The sequence below is a fragment of the Pan paniscus genome, chromosome 3 (genome assembly GCF_029289425.2).
Source record: "Pan paniscus chromosome 3, NHGRI_mPanPan1-v2.0_pri, whole genome shotgun sequence".
NCBI classification, from domain to species: domain Eukaryota; kingdom Metazoa; phylum Chordata; class Mammalia; order Primates; family Hominidae; genus Pan; species Pan paniscus.
Genome location: NC_073252.2, coordinates 101,074,459 through 101,098,717, shown reverse-complemented (window position 1 = coordinate 101,098,717; position 24,259 = coordinate 101,074,459). Strand labels below are relative to the sequence as shown.

At 39.1% G+C, this 24,259-nt stretch overlaps 1 protein-coding gene across 5 annotated transcripts in view; it reads left to right on the top strand.

Moving 5' to 3' along the window:
- The window catches only part of SLC9B1 (solute carrier family 9 member B1), a 143,657-nt gene that overhangs the window by 2,808 nt on the left and 116,590 nt on the right, over nt 1-24,259 (top strand). Inside the window, exon 2 of one of the 5 annotated variants that reach the window (XM_055111671.2) lies at nt 12,997-13,041. The exons of the other annotated variants lie outside the window; for them this stretch is intronic. Coding sequence (XP_054967646.1) covers nt 12,997-13,041 — 45 coding nt within the window. The remainder of the gene's footprint in view (nt 1-12,996; nt 13,042-24,259) is intronic. 5 annotated transcript variants of the gene reach the window in all.

Below are 24,259 nucleotides of genomic sequence, written 5' to 3'. Positions count from 1 at the left end.
ATTTTTGTCTTGAGCTTGTGTGGATGATTGTGCCATTTACCAAATGGAAAAGACTAAGGAAGAAAAAGGAGCAGCCAGGGCGGTGGGAGGGGGGAGTTTTATTTTGCTTACCTTAATTTTTACATTCTTATTAGAAATCAAAGGTAAGTTGAGGCTTCAGCTCTGTGCAGAGTGCAAGGAACCAAAGATGCAAAGTTGGGAGTCACCAGCATGTGGAAAACTACCTAGGGCAAGTGTGCTCACCGATAACATTGCAGTGACTAGTGTAAAGCAGAGGAAAAGAAGCCAACAAAAGAGAAGGAAGAATAGCCAATGAAGTAGGAAGAAAATCTGAAGAGTGCGGTGACATAAAAGCCAAGACTGGCCGGGCATGGTGGCTCATGCCTGTAATCCCAGTACTTTGGGAGGCTAAGGTGGGTGGATCACCTGAGGACGGGAGTTCCAGACCAGCCTGACCAACATGGAGAAACCCCATCTCAATTTAAAAAAAAAAAAAAAAGCCAAGACTACAAAACATGGCCAATAGTACTGAATCATGCTTAGAAGTCAAATAAAATAAAGAGATCTGTGCATTGGGTTTTGGAAACATTAAGTAGTTATATGCCTTGACTAGTACAATAAAGAGAAAATGTGGTGTGAAGAAATTGACATAGTACTGCTGGCTGGGCAGAAATTGATGTAGTACTATAGACATCTCAAGATGTTTTACTATAAAAGAGAGCCAAGAAATGGAGGTAATAGAGAAATATGTATGGGCAAAGAAGGGTTCTTAAAGATAAGGACACTTAAGCATATTTAGACTGAGAATAATCCAATAGAGGGGGGTGGAAATGATGGTATAAGAGAGAGTGTGTATATTTTAGGAGTGAAGTCTTTGAGAAAATGAGAGGGTATGGAATCCAGGGAATATATAGAAGTATTGGCCTTAGGTAGGAACATGAACATATAAACATATAATTTCCTTTTTTTTTTTTTTTTTTTTTTGAGACAGAGTTTGGCTCTTGTTGTCCAGGCTACAGTGCAATGGAGCAATCTCAGCTCACTGCAACCTCTGCCTCCCGGGTTCAAGCGATTCTCCTGCTTCAGCTTCCTGAGTAGCTGGGATTACAGGCGTGCACCAACACACCATGCCTGGCTAATTTTTTGTATTTTTGGTAGAGATAGGGTTTTACCATGGCCAGGCTGGTCTTGAACTCCTGACCTCAGGTGATTCACCTGCCTCGGCCTCCCACAGTGCTGGGATTACAGGTGTGAGCCACCGCACCCAACCACATGAACGTATAATTTCTAGTAAGAAGAAAGACAGCAAGTATGGGTAGAGATGCAGATAGATGGGTAGATTCAGTGGTCAGAGGTGAGACCTTCGGCCTGATACTGATACTTTTTCTCAATGAAGATAAGGTATGATGCAAGATTAGTAAAGAATGAGGAGGAATATTTGGGTAGGAGGTTTAAGGGGAGAAGATAAGATACAAAATAGTCATTTGGAGGATGGAAAGCAATCAGAATAATAGCACAGCTGGGCAAAGTTGAGTGGCCATTTGAGATTTGTGGCCCTGTGAGTGAGTGGCTGAGATACAGTGAAAGAAAAAGACAATAGGAGCTAAGGAGATCAAGGAACTGAAAGACTAGAGTGTTGGGTGGGTAGACCACCTGGGTGTTAGTGGTTGAATTAGTAGCTAAATTTGTATTTGAGCCCAGATATCTTGACTTTCTAGGTCAATGGGTTACCATTTTACTGTGAAACAGTTCACAGCATTACTCTTTTGTGCCACCTACCTACCCTTCTGGTCAACATTAAAAAAAATTGTGGCCTGATTTTTTTTTTTTTTTTTTGGTCCATACATTCAAATTATAAACTGTCATAGGCTGGTACTTTTGTCTTGTCCCTTTCATACATTAATGTATACTTATTCAATTTTGGGCTTGTTTTTCTTTGTGATTTTTAACCATTTCCATCAATATGTGTTTATTAAAGTACAAAAGATTATCTCTTGGATGGTAAAGGGAAGATGAAGAATGAACTTTGAAAATCTTGTAGCCTTACAGAGCTGGGATAACCAGTCATAAGGAGACTTGATCTGCATTGACTTTAATAACAATGATAATAATAGACATCATTTTGGATAACCTCTTATGCTTTTATTTTCTCTTTATCTCATTTCATTCTCCTAACGGCCTTTTTCAGATGAGGAAATTGAGACTCAGAGAGGTTAAGGGTCTTGACCAAGGACATATACCTAGTAAGTGGCAGAATTATTAATCACAGTGTTCTGACTCTAAGTCCCATATTTTCCACTATATTAGTTTGTCTCTTTGCTTTTTACACTCTATTGTATGCAAAGTGATATCAAAGAAAAAGTTGCTGGGTAGAAAGTATTGGCTGGTTGGTGGCCTCTTACAATGCAAAGAATATTTAGTATGTATTTAAAATCCAATAATTGATGGTATAAAATATTTATCTACTATATACTATGTTAGGCAATTCAAATAACTCAGAAATGATTATGAAACTGTCTCTGGTTTAATTTAGTAGGGAAATAGATGGGAACACAAGTCACTAAGAAGCATTTCTTGGACTTCTCTCACATCCTAAACATGCTTCTACAATACTCTATATTGACCACATTCTGTATACAGAGGAGAATACAGTATCTGTAATATAATGGGCTCTCAATGAATATTTGTCAAATTTAAAAATGATGACAGTTAAACAAGGATTAAAATAGTGGGGTGGATGCTGTGATAAGCGTTGGATGCCATGATAAGGATGCATGTTGAAGGTAGTGTCAGGAAATCTTCTGGAAGAAATGACTTCTAAATTGATGAAGCGTTAGCTGGATGAAAAGCAAGAGTGTTGGTGTTGGAAGGCAGCGTACAGAATGCATAAAGTTTTGGAGATGTGAGACATGGCAAGTTTGAAGAACAAAAATTTAGTATGGCTAAAGTTTAGAGTGTCAAGTGATGAATGAGAAGGTAGGCAGGGTCAGGGTTAGAGCCTTATTCAAAGGACCCTATAAGCTGAATGTAAGGAGTTTTAACATTTTTCTTCTATGGGAAGTCATTGAGGAATATTAAGAAGGTTGTTGCCATAATCAAGCTTACATTTAAGAATATTGTTCTGCATTGTGAAAATTACATTGAGGAGGAACAAGACTGGATGTGGGGAAAAGTTGGAAAGCCATTACGGTGTTTAGGTGGGGAAATGCTTATGGCCTAGACTGGACTAGTGACAATTTATCTGGAAAGAAATGAATAAAATTTTTAAACATTCAGTAACTTGTCTTAACATGATTTAGTAATTCACTTGATTTTAGCAGATAAAGAAAAGCAGCGAGAAAGAATGACTTCTCAGTTTCTGTTTTGAGCAACTAGGTCGATGGTGGCTTCATTCTCTGAGATAGGAAATTATCCAGAGAAGGCATAACTTTGGTGGGGAAAGATCTTGAGTTTGTGCATATACTAACTTAAGATGCTTGTAAGACAAGTAGAGATATTCAATAAGTAATTAGATATACTAAATAGAATCTTGAGAGCTTTTCTAGTTCAAATTCCTCAGCATATTAGTTAGAATTGTAGCCATAATAGTAGAATAGATGTTGAGAAATGTATATAGAGTGAGAAGAGAATAGGGCATAGAGAAGAATTCTGAGGAAGCCCAATATTTAAAGGATGAATAGGGGAAAGAAACCACTAACAAAGACAAAGAAAGGACACCAGAGAGGTAAGGATGGTAGAGCAAATAACAAAATGATGTGAGAATTCAAAAGGGGAAAAACACGTCCAGTTTATGTAGTGTGCATTGCAGGAAGCTTTATTTAGAATAATCAATGGATATTTACAAAGAGGTTCAGTGGGAAGATGTTCCAACCAGCTAAAGGCATGGAGTGCAGTTAACAGTTTGACTGAAATGTAGGGTCAAAAGAAAGAACCAGAAAGAAAGCTGGTAAGACAGTTTGATTCCATGTGTAGCAAACCTTGGATTCTGGGTAAGTTTTTGGTAGCTTTGTCTATAGTTGAGAAAAACCATTGTGTTTGGTGCTAAGAGAAATAAAAGAATATAAAACATGCCTGGAATGGTTTATGCTATGGTTTGACTGTTTATGTCTCTTCCAAAATTCATGCTGAAACTTAATCTCCAATGCAACAATATTAAGAGGTGAGGCCTTTAGGAAATGGTTAGGTCATGAGGGATCTGCCCTCATGAATGTATTATAAAAGTCCTTACAAGAGGCCTGGGGACAGCTAGCTAGGACTTTTTTGCCTTTACATGCCTTCCACCATGTGAGGACACAATGTTCATTCCCTTCAGAGAACACAATGTTCAAGGCACCCTTTTGGAAGCAGAGACCTCACCAGATACTGAACCTGACCGAACCTTAATCTTGGATTTCCCAGCCTCCAGAATTGTGAGAAAATAGGTTTCTGTTATTTATAGATTACTCAGTCTCAAGTATTTTGGCACAGCAGCAGGAATGGGCTAAGAAATTGTTACTAAGAAGTGGAGTGTTCCTATAACAAATGCCTATTATTGTAAAAGCAGCTTTGTAGCTAGTAGTGAATAAAAGCTAGAACAGTTGTGAAGTGCCTCCTAGAAAAAGTCTAGATTACCATGAACAGAGCATTAAGGGCAATTCTGATGAAGGTTCAGAAGACGAGGAGAGCTGTAGAAAGAGCCTTCATGTTCTTAGAGATTATCTAAGTTAATCATGATCAGAAGGCTGGTAGAAATGTGGAGAGTAAAGACCATTCTGATGAGTTCTTCAATGGAAATAAAGAATGTCTTACTAGAAACTGGAGGAAAGGTCATCCTTGTTATAAAGTAGCAAAGAACTTGGCTGAATTCCACCTGTGTCCTAATGCTTTGTGAAAGGCAGAACCTGTGAGCAATGAAATAGGATATTTAGGGGAAGAAATACCTAAATAAAATGCTGAGGGTGCTACATGCTTCTCTTGACTGTTTATGATACTGGACAAAAAGAGAAAAATTAATTCAAGATGGAATTTATAATCAAAAAGGAAGCAGAACTTAAAGAATTGGAAATTTTTCAGCCTAACCAGGTTGTAAAGACTGAGTTCAGGAGAGAATACCAAGAATATGGCCAAGTGCATGTTTGATAAGCAGATTAGTATGGATGGAAGGAAGCCAGATGTTATTCATCAAGTCAGTGGAGGAGTGGCCCTGAAGGTATTTCAGAGATCTTTAAGGCTACCACTCTTATCACAGGCTCAGAGTGCCAGGGCCTTCAGGGCAGAACAGTTTCAAGGGAGGGGCCCAGGGTGTCCATGGGACCTCAGGGCTTGCTGCCTAGGGCCACGTCAACTTTCTGCTCCACACATGTGGCTCAGCATTCCTTAGCCACACCAGCTGTGGCTCAAGCAGGCCCAGGTGCAGTGTCAGAGAGTATAAACAGTAAACCTTGGTGGTGCCCATGTGGTGCTAATTCTGTAGTCATGGCTATCTCCGCATAGATTTCAAAGGAGGTCACAGAGAACCTTGGGGCCCAGGCACAGAACTGCCAGAGGTGTGAGGTCAGCACAGAGAGTCACCACTAGGGCAGTGCCTACAAGAGCTGTGGAGTCAGGGATACCGCAGAGAGCCCCCATAAGAGCAATGCCTAGTGGAGCTATGGGGGCAGAGCCACCACCAAGACTGTAGGCCACTAGAGACACCAGTGTACAATTCCTGCCTGGGAGAGCGACAGGCATGTGATGCCAACATGTGAGAACTGGTGCATGGTCTGCTCCCCCTAAAGCCATGCAGGCAAGGCTCCCAGGAGACATGGGGGCTCAACCCCTTCCCCATTGTATGCAGAAGGCAGGACATGGAGTCAAAGAAGATTATTCTCAAGTCTCAAGATTTAATGTTGTTTGCCTTGCTGGGTTTGGGACTTACTTGGAACTTATTACCCCTTTCTCCTTTTCTATTTCCTCCCTTTTGAAAAGGGAATATCTATCTTTCCTCTGTCTGTCCCACTATTGTATTTTAGAATGATATAACTTGCTTGATATCATAGGCTCACAGCTGGAGAGCAATTTGCCTCAGGATGAATCAAACCTTGAGTCTCACCCGTATCTGATTTAGATGAGACTCTGGACTCTGGACTTTTGAGTTGGTATCGGAAACAGTTAAGACTTTTGGAGCTACTGGGATGGAACAAGTGTGTTTTATATGTGAGAAAGACATGAATTTGTTGCGGGGGAAGGGGCAAAATGCTATGGTTTGAATGTTTGTGTCCCTCCAATTTCATGTTGAAACTTAATCCCCAATGCAACAGTATTAAGAGCTGGGGCCTTTAGGAGGTGACTAGGTCATGAGGGCTCTGCCCTCATAAATGGATTAATGCCCTTATAAAATAAGTGGAGGGAGCTAGCTAGCCCCTTTTCGCCCTTCTGTCTCTTCCAACATGTAAAGATACAGCATTTATTTCCTCCAGAAGATGCAGCATTCAAGGCACCATTTTGGAAGCAGAGATCTGAGCTTTTACCAGATGCCAAATCTGTCAGCACTTTGATCTTGGATTTTCCAGCCTCCAGAACTGTGACAAAATAAATTTTTGTTATTTATAAATTACCCAATCTTGAGGATTTTGTTAAAGCAACACAAATAGACTAAGACACTACTATGGTTTGAATGTTTGTCCCCTCCAAAACTCATGTTGATTGTAACAGTATCAAGAGGTGGGACCTTTAAGAGGTTATTAGGCCTTGAGGGCTGTGCCCACATGGGTGAGGTTAATTTCATTATAAAAGGACAAGTTCTGCCACCCATTTGCGTCCCTTACCCTTATACCTTCTGCCATGTGAGGAGGACATAGACTCCCTCCCCTCCAGAGAATGGAACAAGAAGGCCCTCACAAGATGCTGGTGCCTTGATCTTGAACTTCTCAGCCTCCAGAACTGTGAGAAAGAAATTTTTTTCATTATAAATTATCCAATCTGTGGTATTCTGTTACAGCGTACAAAATGACCTAAGACAGACACCGTGTCACTTTATTGTGGCAACAAGATCTAGGCACCCAAAAACAGTTTAAAATCAAGGTACTATCTGACTAATGAGATCAAATCCTAAATATTATTAGGAATTTTAACAATGACAGTCAATTTGAATTATAGTAGTAGAAGTTTAGCCCAGATTTGTATTGTCCTGATTAAATAATAATACTAGGTAGTCATTATCTTAAAAAAAATACTGACCTAGTTTGAATGCTTTTTATAAAGAGTATTCTGTTATGCATGCATGTAGGTCTCAAATTCATTTGTTCAGAAAGATGTATACTATGGTTGTTTATAATTGTGTTAATCTTTTATCTGACCTCAAGAAGAGTTCTTTGTTTGAAAGGCAGCAATAGTTCCAAAGATTCCAAAGCAATACATACAACTGTTGATGCATATGTTTTACCTAACATTAATTGAATAAGTATGTGTTAAATGCCTACTACATGTCAGCAATGCATAGTAGATAAGAGAATAGACTATATTTAAACACACTGGAATTGAAAATCCCAGCTTTGCCACTCTCAGTGGAAGGAAAAGAGCTGCAGTCTCATTTAGAATAATTTATACTGAATTCCATATACATTATGATTTTTAAAGGAAATTTCAGTTCTTATTTAGCCAATTATTAATGCTGTTGTCAAATTTAATTGGCATACCTTTCTTTAGAGGAGAGAGGTGAGGAATTATTTAAAAGTATTTAGCTGGGCTACAAAGTAAATCATCCACATTTAGAAGAGTACAAGTTGGCCATAAAGTTTTGCTGAATGATCTGTGATATGTAGTCACTAGATGTCACTGTTGCACAACATTGCTCCAAAAGCATAAACCCATAGTATTGTGTATGGACACACCAAGGAAAGACAAGTTGTTTATATTAAGTGATACATATGCACATACATGGTATTTAAGAAATGAAGTTCCCAAGAAGTACGTATTGCTATTCTTTCAGCCTATTTCTTGGTATGCCCCTCAGATAATAGAATCATAGACTTAAAACTGTTAAAGCCTGGCCAGGCGCAGTGGCTCACACCTGTAATCCCAGTACTTTGGGAGGCCAAGGTGGGCGGATCACGAGGTCAGGAGATCAAAACCATCCTGGCTAACACGGTGAAACCCGTCTCTACTAAAAATACAAAAAATTAGCCAGACGTGGTGTCATGCGCCCGTAGTCCCAGCTGCTCGGGAGGCTGAGGCAGGAGAATCGCTTGAACCCGGGAGGCGGAGGTTGCCATGAGTCGAGATTGCGCCACTGCGCTCCAGCCTGGGCTACAGAGCGAGACTCCGTCTCAAAAAAAAGAAAGAAAGAAAGAAAGAAACTGTTAAAGCCCTTAGATCATCTAAGATCCTCACTCCCTACGTCACTTTATAGGTTTGGAATCGAGCAGAGAGATGAAATGACAAGAAATTTACTCAATATGATGTATCAGGGTCAGGTGCGATGTCTCATGCCTGTAATCCCAGCACTTTGGAAGGCTGAGGCTGGCGGACCACTTGAGATCAGGAGTTTGAGACCATTCTGGCCACCATGGTGAAACCCCATCTCTTCCAAAAAATAAAAAAACTAGACGGACATAGTGACTTACGTCGGTAGTCCCAGCTACTCGGGAGGCGGAGGTTGCAGTGAACCCAGATCGCACCACTGCACTCCATCCTGGGCGGTGAGATTCTGTCAAAAAAAAAAGTAGCAAATGAAAAACAGAGAACTTAGATTGCCCAGTTCTTTTTACAATACCACACTGTGTCCATTATTAATATATAATCAAACAGACATTCTAAAAAACCAAGGTGAAAATGGAACTTCTAAATCCATCAAAATTTTTCACTATTTTGAAAGCAAAGCCTAGCAATATAACAGCAGTACAGACTTCTAATAAAAGTTTTAAATACCATAGCTTTTGCTATAAGTTGTACAAACATCTCACTTAATTCCCATAATAGCAAGATATGTATATATGTGTGTTTATGTATGTACTTATATCTACCTCATTCCGAAAAGGATTTTAAGAAGCTTATTGAAATAAGTAAAGCATAAAAATTTTTTAAACTGAGCTGATCATTTGTATGTAAGACACTGGAATATAAACCAGTAAGAAGTCTTATTTTTGTTAGTACAAAAAGCAGGCCATAATTTCTAATAAACTTATCCAGTAAACTCATATTTGGGTGTCTGTCCTCAAATGTGATTCTGCTTTCCCTAGCTGTGAATATGAAGAAAAACAGATAGTACTATGCCCAATAAAAGCTGATGAGATTTGGGAGGCCAAGGCAGGAGGATCACTTGAGCCCAGGAGTTCAAGACCAGCCTGGGCAACATAGGGAGACCCCGTCCCTACAAAAAATTAACCAGACATGACATGTCTGTAGTCCCAGCTACTTGGGAGGCTGAGGTGGGAGGATCACTTGAGCTGGGGAGTTGGAGACTGCAGTGAGCCATGATCACACCACCGCACTCCAGCCTGGGTGACAGAGTGAGAACCCATCTCTCCAGAAAAAAAAAAAAAAAAAAGATGACAAGAGATTGTAAATTACCCAAGATCATACAACCAGTATATTTCTGATTTCAAGGCTGTTATGCATTTATAGTGATGCCAAGATACTGTAGCATGAAATGTTTTTCCCTTTGTGTCATATCTGATTTCTTTCAGCAGTGTTTTGTAATTCTCATTGTAGAGATCCTTCACCTCCCTGGTTAGCTGTATTCCTAGGGTATTTTCTTTTTGTGGCTGTTGTATATGGAATCTTGTTCTTGATTTGGCTCACAGCTTGGACTTATTGGTGTATAGAAATGCTACTGATTTTGGTACATTGATTTTGTATCCTGAAATTTTTCTGTAGTTTTTTATATCTAGGAGCTTTTGGGCAGAGACTATGGGGTTTTCTAGGTGTAGAATCATATCATCTACAGACAGAGATTGTTTGATTTCCTCTCTTCCTACTTGGATGCCTTTTCTTTCTTTCTCCTGCCTGATTGTTCTGGCTAGAACTTCCAGTATTACGTTGAATAGGAGTGTTGAAAGAGGGCATCCTCGACTTGCTCTGGTTTTCAAGGGTAATACTTCCAGCTTTTGCCTGTTCAGTGTGATGTTGGCTATGGGTTTGTCATAAATGACATTATTTTAAGATATATTCCTTCATGCCTATTTGTTGAAGGCTTTTAACATGAAGTTATGCTGAATTTTATTAAAAGCCATTTCTGTATCGAGATTATTATATGGTTTTGGGGTTTAGTTCTAATTATGTGATGAATCACAATTATTGGTACATATGTTGAACCAACTTTGCATGCCAGGGATAAAGTCTACTTGATCGTGATGGATTAGCTTTTTCATGTGCTGCTGAATTCCATTTGCTAGTATTTTGCTGAGGATTTTTGCATCAGTGTTCATCAAGGATATTGGCCTTTTTCTTTTTTATTGTGTCTCTGCCAGGTTTCGGTATCAGGATGATGCTATCCTCATAGAATGACTTGGGGAGTTCTTCCTCTTCAATTTTTTGGAATATTTTCAGTAGGAATGCTACCAGGTCTTCGTTATATATCTGGCAGAATTTGGCTGTGAATCATTCTGGTCCTGGGCTTTTTCTAGTTGGTAACCTTTTTATTACTGATTCAATTTCAGAATTCATTATTTGTCTGTTCAGGATTTTAATTTCTTCCTGGTTCAATCTTGGGAGGTTTTACGTTTCCAGAAATTTACCCATTTCTTGTAGTTGTTCTAATTTGTTTGCATAGAGGTGTTCATAATAGTCTGAGGATTTTTTGTATTTCTCTGGGGTAATGTCCCTTTGTCATTTCCAATTGTGTTTATTGGGATGTTCTCTCTTTTTTTCTTTGTTAGTCTAGCTGTGGTCTTATTTATTCTTTCAAATAATCTTATTTGTTCTTATTTATAATCTTATTTATTCTTTAAATAATCTTATTTATTCTTTCAAAAAACCAACTCCTGGATTCCTTGATCTTTTTGTATTGCTTGTCATGTCCCAATTTCATTCAGTTCAGGTGTAATTTTGGTTATTTCTTTTCTTCTGCTAACCTTGGGGTTGGTTTGCTCTTGTTTTTCTATTTCTTCTAGCCGTAAGGATAGGTTGTTAATTTGAGATCTTTCTAACTTTTATATGGGGGCATTTAGTGCTATAAACTTTTCTCTTAGCATGCTTTAGCCCTGTCTCAGAGATTCTGTTATATTGTATCTTTGTTCTCAATAGTTTCAAAGAATTTCTTAATTTCTGACTTAATTTTATTGTTTACCCAAAAGTCATTCAGGAACAGGTTGCTTAATTTCCATGTAACTCTATGGTTTTGAGAGTTCTTTTTAGTATTGATTTCTATTGTTACTGCACTGTGGTCTAAGAGTGTGGTTCAGTTTTTTAAAATTTGCTGAGAATTGTTTTATGGCTGATCATGTGGCCAATTTACAGTATGTGCCATGTGCAGATGAGAATAATGTATATTCTATTGTTTTGGGGTGGCAAGTTGTGTAAAAGTCTGTTAGGTTCATTGATCAAGTGTTGAGTGCAGGTCCCAAATATCTTTGTCAGTTTTCTGCCTCAGTGATCTGTCTAGTACTGTCAATGGGATGTTTAAACTTCCCACTGCTTGTATGTGGTTATCTAAGTTTCTTCATAGGTCTTTAAGAACTTATTTTATGAATCTGTTTGCTTCTGTGGTGGGTTCATATATATATTTAGGGTAGTTAGGTCTTCTTGTTGAACTGAACCCTTTACCATTATGTAATGTCCTTCTTTGTCATCTTTTTTCATCACTGTTTGTTTAAAGTCTGTTTTGTCTGAAATTAGAACAGTAACCCCTGCTTTTTTCTGTTTTTTTTTTTTTAATTTTCTTGGTAGATTTTTCTCTATTCCTTTACTTTGAGCTTATAGTTATCATTGCATGTGAGATGAGTCTTTTGAAGACAGTATATTGTTGGGTCTTGCTTCTTTATCCAACTTGCCATTCTGTGCCTTTTAATTGGGGCATTTGGCTCATTTACATTCAAAGTTGATACTTTGATATATGCAAATTTAATTCTGTCATCATGTTGCTAGCTGTTTATTATGAAGATTTGATTGTGTAGTTTCTACTTTATAGTGTCAATGGTCTATGTATTTAAGTGTGTTTTTGTCGTGGCTGGTAACAGTCTTTAATTTCTATGTTTAGCACTCCCTTCAGGACCTCTTGTAAGGCACATCTGGTGGTAACAAATTCCCTTAGCATTTGTTTGTCTGAAAGGATCTTATTTCTCCTCTGCTTATGAAGCCTCTTTTAACTAGATAAGAAATTCTTGGTTGAAATTTCTTTTCTTTAAGAATGCTGAATATAGGCCCCTCAATCTTTCCTGGCTTGTAGAGTTTCTGCTGAAAGGTCCACTCTTAGCCTAATGGGGTTCCATTTGTAGATGACCTGCCTCTTTTCTCTAGCAGCCTTTAATGCTTTTTTCTTTCATTTCGACCTTGGAGAATCTGATTGCTTTGTGTTTTGGGGATGGTCATTGTGTATAGTATCTCACAGGGGTTCTCTGCATTTCTTGAATTTGAATATTGGCATCTCTAGCAAGATTGGGGAAATTTTCATGGATGATATCCTCAAATATGTTTTCCACATTACTTACTCTTTCTCCCTCTCTTTCTGGGACATAGATGAGTTGTAGATTTGTTCTCTTTACATAATCCCATATTTCTCAGAGGTGTTTATTCTTTTTGTTCTTTTTTCTTTATTTTTGTCTGACAGTTGTTTCAAAGAAATGGTCTTCAAGCTCTGAGATTATTTCCTGAGCTTGGTCTATTCTGCTGTTAATACTCGTGGTTGTATTATGAAATTCTTGTAGTGAGTTTCTTAGTTCTATCAGATCAGTTTGGTTCTCTCTTAAATGGCCATTTCATTTTTAAGTTCCTATATCATTTTATTGTACTCCTTAGAATCCTTGCATTGGGGTTCAACTTTCTCCTGAATGTCAATGTTCATTTCTATCCATATTCTGAATTATATGTCTGTCATTTCAGCCTGGTTGAGAATCATTGCTGAGGAACAACTACAGTCATATGGAGGTAAGAAGATACTTGGGCTTCTTGAGTTGCCAGAGTTCTTGTGCTGGTTATTTCTCATCTGTGTGGGCTGATGTTCCTTCAACATTTAAGTTGTTGTCCTATAGATGGGGCTTTTTGCTTTTATCTTCTTTGATGCCCTTGGGGGTTTGGTTGTGGTATAAGGTGGGTTCAGTTGGCTGGCTTCATTTCTGGAAGATTTTAAGGGGTCAAGGCTCAGCTGAGCTCTCCTCGGCTGTGTGCTGTAGCTCTGGGGGGCTGAAACCAGGCCCCTAGCTCTGTTCTCTGGCCCCTCAAGGTTAGGAACCTGCTGTGCTGCAGGAGCCAAGGTATTCCTAGTCCACTGCCACAGTACTCCAATGGGGAATTACCCCCATTGGAGTGCTTCACTGGGGTAGTGGCAAGAGGATCTTTGCATGCTCACACATGCCAGCTGCCTCAGCAATGCAAAAGGGTGCATGTGTGTCAGCTGGGGAGGGGCATCAGTGGAAGTAGGGCAGCGGCATCCCTAGATTGAGGTGTTTCTAGAAATGTGCAACAATGAAGCAACAAAGATATTTCAAGATAGTTTAAGATATTTATAACAGTATTTTGAGGATGATGGATCACAGGTATTGAATACAAAAACAGGTAAAGAAGGAAGAGGGCAAAAGTTTGAGTTACAGGGTTCATTACACTGCACATCCTGATGAAAGTGAAGAATAATTGGAGGGGATGAAGTGAATACAACTGAACAAGAGAACTGAAAGAAGATGAAGTAGTATTCAGAGATGTAGATGCTTGAAATCATGATTATCGATAATAGAGCATTTCAGATGATAGAAGGTTTTAGTGTGGTCTTTCCTTTATTAGAAAGGAAGTAAAGAACTGAAGAAACAAGATAGTAGATGAATTATCCAAGTGTGTAAGATGAAAAGATTACAAATATGGGGGTCAAGCACCAACATCTTTGGTGAATAATGGAAAGGGATCAAAATAAGGTAAGTAACAGTGAGTAGAAGGGGAGGAAGGTGGTATTGTCAAATTATACAAGCTTTAAAAAAGCAAGGATTTTGTTTCTTTTTTATATAAGAAGTTTTAGAAATAGCAGTAGGGTGTCAGAAGGAATGTTAGTGAATAAAATGCTGTTATGTGAGAGGACTATAGGGGAAGCAGTGTCCTCCTTAAAGGAAGGGCTTTGTTTCATATAGGGCACAGAATTTGACAGAATGCTTTGAAAAGAGGTTGAGAATATAATACAGTTTGATAATTATCTGGCAGAAGTTCCAGAGTGTTCAGTGAAAGCACTCGAGAGTTAAGGACCATGGAGAGGGCTGCTCAGAGGCAATGGAATAGCATTATTGGCATAATCCCCAAGGGTCTGAACAGCTTTGTAATTGATTTCCAATGGGCTATTTCTAAACCATTTTAGCCTTCTGTGACTTATTCATCCTTTATTTTCTATTTTTAAGTTTTTCTTAAGACTCTTTTTTACTTCCTAAAGAAGTTACTCGTACTAGTTCATTTTCTAAAATGGAAAAGTCAAAAAATTATATAGTTGTTTGATTTTTTTCTCTTTTCTTGGTAGATCATTTAATCTTTTATAGATTTAAGTTATTACAGCATTTTCTAAATGTTAGCCTATAAATTCTTATGAGAGCTTTAGTCTATGTCTTGCACAGAATACTTGTCACATTATAAGCAGTTTAGTTTTAAGAGTATGGGCTCTGGAGTCAGACTGCCTGATGGGCTCCGACTCCTTTATTTATAGTTATGTAACATTGAAGATGTTAATTCAGCTCTTCCAATATAGGAAAGTATGGACAGTAGAAATAAACCAAGTTAGGAAATGGTAAGGTATGCCTGATATGGTTTGGGCCTGTGTCCCCACCCAAATCTCATCTTGAATTGGAATCCCCACGTGTTGAGGGAGAGACCTGTAAGCCCACATGTTGAGGGAGAGAGGTGATTGGATCATAGAAGCAGTTTTCCCCATGCTGTCCTCAAGATAGTCAGTGAGTTCTCATGAGATCTGATAATTTTATAAGCATTTGGCCTGTTCCCTTCTTGCACTTCTCTCTTCTGCCACCATGTGAAGAAGGTCCGTGCTCCTCCTTTGCCTTCCACCATGATTGTAAGTTTTCTGTGGCTTCCCAAGCCATGCAGAACTGTGAGTCAGTTAAACCTCTTTTGTTTATAAATTACCCAATGTTGGGCAGTTCTTTATAGCAGTGTGAAAATGGGACTAATACAGAAAATTGGTACTGTGAAGAGTGGGGTACTGCTATAAAGATACTTGAAAATGTGGAAGTGACTTTGGAACTGGGTAACAGGTAGAGGTGGGAACAGTTTGGAGGGCTCAGAAGAATAGAGGAGTATGTGAGAAAGTTTGGAACTTCCTGGAGACTTGTTGAATGGTTTGGATCAAAACGCTGGATGGTGATATGGACACTGAATTTCAGGCTGAGGTGGTCTCAAATGGAGATGGGAGCTTATTGGAACTGGACCAAAGATCACTCTTCTATGCTTTAGCAAAGAGACTGCTGGCATTTTGCCCCTGCCCTAGAGGTCTGTGGAACTTCATACTCAAGAGAGATGATTTAGGGTATCTGGCAGGAGAAATTTCTAAGCAGCAAAGCGTTCAAGAGGTGACAGACCCTAAGAGTTTGCAAATTTTGTGGCCTGACCATGTAATAGAAAAGAAAAATCCATTTTTGGGGGAGAAGTTCAAGCTGCCTGCAGACATTTGCGTAAGTAATGAGGAGAATGGGGAAAATATCAGAGATCTTCATGGCAGCCCCTCCCATAACAGGTCTGGAAGCCTAGGAGGAGAAAGTGGTTTTGTGGGCCAGGCCAAGGGCCTTGCTGCTTTGTGCACTCTCAGGACTTGGTTCCCTGCATCCCAGCCATGGCTAACAGGGGCCAATGTACAGCTCAGGTTGTTGCTTCAAGAGGGTGAAACCCCAAGCCCTGGTGGCTTACACGTGGCGTTGGGCCCATGGGTGCACAGAGGTCAAGAATTGAGCTTTGCAAACCTCCACCTAGATTTCAGAAGATGTATGGAAATGACTGGATGCCCAGGCAGAAGTTTGGTACAGGGGTGGAGCCTCAAGAAGAACCTCTAGCTAGGGCAGTGTGGAAAGGAAATATGGGGTTGGACTCCCTCACACAGGGCCCCCAATGGGGCACTACCTAGTGGAGCTGTGAGAAGAGGACCATCATTCTCCAGACACCAGAATGGTAGATCCATTGACAGCTTGCACCATGCCCCTGTAATGTCGGCAGACACTCAATGCCAGCTGTGAAAGCAGCCAGGCATGGGGCTATACCCTGCCAAGCCACAGAGGCAGAGCTGCCCTAGGCCATGGGAGTCTACCCTTTACATCAGCATGCCCTGGATGTGAGACATGGAGTCAAAGGAGATTATTTTGGAGCTTTAAGGTTTAATGACTGCCCCCACTGGATTTTAGACTTACGTGGGGCCCATAGCCCCTTTGTTTTGACCAATTTCTCCCATCTAGAACAGGAATATTTACCCAATGCCTGTACCCTCATTGTATCTTGGAAGTAACTAACTTGCTCTTGATTTTACAGAAGCATAGGTGGAAGGAACTTGCCTTGTTTCAGATGAGACATTGGTCTGTGGACCTTTGAGTTAATGCTGGAATGAATTAAGACTTTGGGGGATTGTTGTGAAGGCATGATTGGTTTTGAAAACTTGCCTTGCCTCAGATGAGACTTTGGACTTGTACTTTTGAGTTAATGCTGGAATGAGTTAAGACTTTGGGGGACTGTTGGGAAGGCATGATTGATGTTGAAATGTATAAAGGACATGGGATTTGGGAGGGCAAGGGCAGAACAGTATGGTTTGGTTCTGTGTCTCCACCCAAATCTCATCTCATATTGTAATCTCCATGTGTAGAGGAAGAGACCTGTAATTTCCATGTGTCAAGGGAGGAAGGTGACTGGATCAAGGGGGCAGTTTCCCTCGTCCTATTCTCAAGACAGTGAATGCGTTCTCATGAGATCTGATGGTTTTATAAGCATCTGGCATTTTCCCCTGCTTGCACTTCTCTCTTCTGCCACCATGTGAAGACGGTCCTTGCTTCTCCTTCACCTTCCACTTGATTGTAAGTTTCCTGAAGCCTCCTCAGCCATGTTGAATTGTGAGTCAATTAAACCTCTTTCCTTTTTAAATTACTCAGTCTTGGGCAGTTCTTTATAGAAGAAGTGTGAAAACAGAATAATACAATGCCTGATATGGGAGGAATCAAGTGACACTGCCATAATTTATCAAGGAAATCATCTAGGGCAAAATCCCTAAAGGACTATACTTGAGGAACAAGGACAAATTGAAATAAAACTGAGCATTACAAAGCTATCAACTGAGCTCCATCTCTGATTTGGTTAAAGTGATTTTTTCACTCCCCCTACTCCACATGTTTCTTTCCAAAAGAAGTTATCATCTGGAGACTGTACAATTTGTACACAATGTCAAACTTTCAATAAAAATTGTGAACCATAGTATTAGACAATGTTATATGACCTTAAGCCAAGATAGAAAATTGAAAAGGGAAACAGACTCAAAAGGGATCCAGATTTTTGAGTTAAAGAGGTTACAATAACTACGATTATAAAAACTAAAAATATTAAAACTCTTAAAGGAAAATATAGAAGGAAAGCTTCATGATATTGGATTTGGCAGTTTACTTCTCGGCTATGATGCCAAAAGTACAGGCAACAAAAGGAAAAACAGATAAATTGGACTACATTAACATTTAAAACTTATGTGCAACAAAGGACACTATCAACAGAGTGACAAGGCAACTTACAGAAAATACTTGCATATTACTAATAAGATATTAATACCTACAGTATATAAAGAACTCCTACAACTCAGCAACAGAAAAAAACAAACATCCCAATTTTAAAATGGGCAAAGATGCTGGGTACAATAGCTCATGCCCATAATCCCAGCACTTTGAGGCTGGGAGTTTCAGACCAGCCTGGGCTACACAGCAAGACCCTGGCTGTACAAAAAAATAAATTGCTGGGTGTGGACGTGTGCACCAGTAGTCCTACCACTTGAGAGGCTGAGGCAGAGGATCCCTTGAGCCCAGGAGTTCAAGGCTGCACGATCTATGTTTGTGCCACTGCACTCCAGCCTGGGTGACATAATGAGACCTTGTCTCAAAAAAATAAGAATAAAAATGGACAAAGGACTTGAAGAGACATTTCTCCAAAAAAGATATATGCAAATAGTAAGCACATGAAAAGATACTCAACCTCATTAATCATTAGGGAAGTGGAAATGAAAACTACAGTAGATACCATTCACACCTATTGGGATGGCTATTACCAAAAAACAGAAAATAACAAGTGTTTGCTTGCATGTGGAGAAACTGGAATCATTGTGCATTGTTGATGTCAATATAAAATGATGTACCTGCTGTGAAAAAAAAAACCATATGATGATGGTTCCTCCAAAAATTAAACATAGAATTACCATATGATCCATCAATTCCATTTCCAGGTATATACCAAATAGAATTGAAATCAGGGATTCAAACAGATATTGGTACACCTATTTTCATAGCAGCATTATTCACAATAGCCAAAAGGTCTATCAGTAGATGAATGGATAAACAAAATGTTATATGTACATATAAATGCATATTATTCAGCCTTTAAAAAGGAAGGAAATTCTGTACATGCTACAACATGCACAGAATTTTGAATAAATTTTAGATGAATTTTGAAGGCATGATAAGTGCAATAAGCAAGATAAAAAAGGGCAAATATTGTATGACTTGAATCATATAAAGTACCTAGAATATTCACATTCATAGAGACAGAAAGGAGAATGGTGGCTATCAGGGATTAGAGGAGGGGAGAATGGGAAGTTATTGTTTAATTAATACATACACAGTTTCAGGTCAAGATAATGAAAAAGTTCTGGAGATGGATGGTGGTGATGGTTGCTTAACAATGCAAATATACATAATGCCCCTGGAACTATATACTTTAAAGTGGTTAAAATGGTAAATTTTATGCATATTTTACCACAGGAAAATTGCTTAAAATAATTGTGATTAGTATCAGCCAAAGTAAAAAAGATATTATTATTATCAAAGGAGTCATAGCAAGAATGACAGTTAAATTTTTAACAGAAACTATGGGAGCCAGAATACAGTGGAACATCTTTAAAGTACTTAAAGAAAATAAACTCTAACCTATATCTAATAAGAATCACTTTCAAAAGTGAAGGTTAAGTATAGATATTTTTCAGGCAAAGAAATAAGGAATTTATCACCAACAGATCTATATTAAAACAAATTCTGAAGACAGACAATACCAAGGTTAGCAATGATTTAGAACAACTGTAACAGCAGGTTAAAGCCAGAAAAACAAAGAAAAAGGGAGAAAAATACATAAAATTTAGAGAGGAAGAAATAAAACTTATATTTGCTGACTGTGTATGTATGTACTTAGAAAATCCAAACAAATCTACAGACTATTAGAATTAAGTGAATTTATCGAGGCCTGATACAAAGTGAAATGAATAAAAATTATTCATATTTCTGTATGCCAGCAAGAAACAAATAATGAATTTTTAAAGTTATAATTTTTATAACCATCCAAAAAACATAAAATACCTAAAAATAAGCCTAATGAAAGACATACTGTTCTGTACATTGAAAACACAAAAAATTATTAAGATCAAGAAAATCTAAATAAATGGAGGAATATGCAGTGTTCAAAGATTGGAAGACTCAATATTGTTAAGATGTCAGTTCTCCCCAAATTAATCTATAGATTCAATGTAACTTCAGTCAAAATTCCAGCTGTGTGTGTGTAAATTGACAACTTGGTCCTAAAATGTATGTGGAAATACAAAGGATCAAAAAGTCAATCCAATTCTGAAGAACAACAAAAGTGGAGAATGTACAACAACACCAGATGTCAATATCTGTTATACTGGCTGGACACAATGGCTCATGCCTGTCAGCACTATGGGAGGCTGAGACAAAAGGATTGCTTGAGCTCAGGAGTTTGAGACCAGCCTGGGCAATATAGTGAGTCTTCGACTCTACTAAAAATTTAAAAAAAAAAAATTGCTGGACATGATGGCTTGTGGCTGTAGTCCCAGCTACTTAGGAGGCTGAGGTGGGAGGATCACTTGAGCCCAGGAGATTGAGGCTGTAGTGAGCTATTATTGTGTCACTGCACTCCAGCCTGGGTGACAGAGGAAGACCCTATCTCAGAAAAAAAAATACAAGCACTAGCATAATGTTAGCCTAAGGATAGACAAATGGGCCAGTGGAACAGGATAGAATATGAAAATAAATTCATATACCTGATTTACAAAAAAAAGTGGCATTGCAATACAATGTATAGAGGATGATATTTTTAATAAATTGTGCTGAGTCAATTAGATATTGATATGGGAAAAATAAACTTTGATCTCTTCCTCACATCCCATATATGAAATTCAATTCCAGATGGCTCATAGACCATAGACCTGTTGTTGTTCCTTTCCTATGTGAAAAGCAAAACAATAATGTTTGTGGAAGAATATATAGGAGAATAAACATTCTCCTACATGGGTTGGCAAAGATTTCTTAAACAATAAAAGCTCTAAGGATAAAGAAAGGAAAGAGTAAATTGGGCCAAATTAAAGTATCTTTTAAAAAAGGTATTATCAGCATAAAAAAGCAAGACACAGAGTGGGAGATGATATTGGCTCTTTATATATCCAATAAAAGATTTACATTTTTAATACCTAAAAAGAACTCCAACATATCAATATGAAAATGGGATCCAGTACAACCAAAAAATGGACAAGAGATTTGAACACTTTACTAAAGAAGATATTCAAATGGCCAGTAAATATATGAAAAAATGCTCATTATAGAAATGCAATTTAAATTCATAACGCAATGTCACCACAACAGTTAAAAGAAAAAAAGAGACAATACTAAAGTTGACAAAGATCTGAGTAATATTAAAGAGTACTTCATTTAAATTCCAGCTCCCCACTTGCTAGTTATATGACCATATTGAAAGTTAAATTACTTAACTTTCCTGCATCCATAGTTTGAAAATCTATAAAATGGGGATAATAGTATTAAATACCTCATAGAGTTGTTGAGAGAATTGAGGAAGATGATTCATGTTAAGTGCTTAATATAGTTCAACTGGCATTAGCTATTATAATTTAATTATTATGATAACCAATAAACTAAGCATTATTATATATTTTTTCAGATAAGGAAATTGAGGCCAGTGGAGATAAATCACTTCCCACAGTTATGAAAAGATAAGAGAAGAATTGAATACATTTCTTTCTCAACTCAAAGTCCTTGCATTTAGGCATACCACCTACCAATTCCACTCTTGGCAGATATATAAAGAGGGTATTGAGTGACTGCCAGTCACATATATTGCTTGACTCAGTATAAAGCTTCTCTTATAGCTATTAACCTGTGCATCTATTATTCAGACCCCTTACTTAGGTTTTGAAGTTCTAATGCATAGTCTGCTTGCCTGGGTTCCAAGCCCTGCTATCCTAATCATTATAGTTACATATCTTAAAATATGCTGCCTAGTCGCTTGATGTCTCCATTTGTATGATTCTTGGTGTTATGTTTGCCTGCTCCTTGTCCATCTGCTTACTTATGACTCACAGCTTCTCCTCATTTAGGACACAGTTCAAATGTCACCTTGATCTCTATAATATGATCCTCATTTATTTTCTGCAGTACTGAAAATGTTTTTTATAATCTTCCCCTTCCACCTAACAAGAGTATAAGATCCATGAGAACAGAAGCCTATATTTCTGTTTTATTTTGTTTTGATTGGCTGCTTTGCCTTCAGAGGCCAGAAGAGTAGACATTCAAAAATTATTAAGTGTGTAAATTAATTTTGTGTCCTCTCCTCAAAATTTATGTGCACTTCAGCTCAAACTTTTTAATGGCTCTAACTCCCAGCCTGTCTATTCAGAACATGACACAACTTAGGTGATTCACCTACCTCCCTTATTCTTACCAATTACCTCATAATCTAACAGCTTATGACAAGGTAGTCATTTGATATGGTTTGATTCTGTGTCCCCACCCAAATTTCACCTTGAATTGTAATAATCCCCATGTGTCAGGGGTGGAACAATGTGGAGGTAACTGGATCATGGTGGTGGTTTCCCCATGCTGTTCTCATGATAATGAGTGATCTGATGTGATCACGTCATGAGATCTGATGATTTTATAATTGTCTGGCATTTCCCCTGCTTTCACTCATTCTCTTTCCTGCTGCCTTGTGAAGAGCTGCCCTCTGCCATGATTGTAAGTTTCCTGAGGCCTCCCCAGCCATGTGGAACTGTGAGTCCATTAAACCTCTTTCCTTTATAAATTACCCAGTCTTGGGTATTTCTTTGTAGTAGCGTGAAAAAGGACTAATGTAAACTGGCACCACAGAGTGGGCTGCTGTTATAAAGATACCCAGAAATGTGGAAGCAACTTTGGAACTGGGTAACAAGCTGAGGTTGGAACAGGTTGGAGGGCTCAGAAGAGAGGAAGATCTGGGAAAGTGTGGAACTTCATAGAGACTTGTTGAATGGCTTTGACCAAAATGCTGATGGTGATATGGACAATGAAGTGTAGGCTGAGGTGGTTTGAGATGGAGATGAGGAACTTGTTGGGAATTGGAGTAAAGGTCACTCTTGCTATGCTTTAGCAAAGAGACTGGTGGCATTTTGCCTCTGCCCCAGAGATCTGTAGAACTTTGAACTTGAGAGTGATAATTTAGGATATCTGGCAGAAGAAATTTCTAAGTGGCAAAGTGTTCAAGAGGAAGCAGAGCATAGAAGTTTGGAAAAATTGCAGCCTGATGATGCAATAGAAAAAAAAACATTTTCTGGGGAAGGGGGTAGAATTTCAAGCCTGCTGCAGAAATTTGCATAAGTAATGAGGAGTCAAATGTTAATCACCAAGACAATGGGGAAAATGTCTCCAGGGCATTTTCAGAGACCTTTGTGGCAGCCCCTCCCATCACAGGCCTGGAGACTTAGGAGGGAAAAATGGCTTTGTGGGCCAGGCCCAGGGTCACCCTGCTCTATGCAGCCTTGGGACATGGTGCCCTGCATCCCAGCTGCTTCAGCTCCAGCTATGTCTAAAGGAGGCCAGGTACAGCTCTGGCATTGCTTCAGAGGGTGCAAGCCCCAAGGCTTGGCAGCTTACACGTGGTGTTAGGCCGACAGGTGCACAGAACTCAGGAACTGAGCTTTGGCAACCTCCACCTAGATTTCAGAGGATATATAGAAATGCCTGGATATCCAGGCAGAAGTTTACTCCAGTGGCAGAGCCCTCATGGAGAACCTCTGCTAGGACAATGCAAAGGGAAAATGTGGGGTTGGAGCCCCCACACAGAGTCCCCACTGGGGCACTACCTGGAGGAGCTGTGAGAAGAGGGCCACCATCCTCCAGACCCCAGAATGGTAGATCCACCAGCAGCTTGCACCATGTGCCTGGAAAAGCAGCAGACCCTCAATGCCAGCCTGTGAAAGCACCAGAGAGTGGGACTGTAACTCTGCAGAGCCACAGGGGCGGAGCTACCCAAGGCCATGGGAGCCCACCTCTTGCATCAGCGTGACCTAGATGTGCCACATGGAGTAAAAGGAGATCATTATGGAACTTTAAGGTTTACTGATTGCCCTATTGGATTTCGGACTTGCATGGGGTCTGTAGCCTCTTTGTTTTGGCCAATTTCTCCCAGTACCCCCATTGTACCTAGGAAGTAACCAACTTGCTTTCGATTTTATAGACTCATAGGCAGAAGCGACTTGCCTTGTCTCAGACAAGACTTTGGACTTAGGCTTTTGAGTTAATGCTGGAATTAGTTAAGACTTTGGGGGACTGTTGGAAAGGCATAATTGTGTTTTGAAGTGTGAGGACATGAGATTTGGGAGGGGCCAGGGGCAGAATGATATGGTTTGTCTCTGTCCCCACCCAAATCTCACCTTGAGTTATAATAATCCCCACATGTCATGGGTGGGACAAGGTATAGGTAATTGGATCTTGTGAGTTAGTCTCAGAAGATCTAATGGTTTTATAAGTGTCTGGCATTTCCCCTGCTTGCACTCATTCTCTCTTCTGCCACCCTGTGAAGAGGTCCCCTCCAGTATGATTTTAAGTTTCCTGTGGCCTCCCCAGCCATGTGGAACTGTGAGTCAATTCAACCTCTTTCC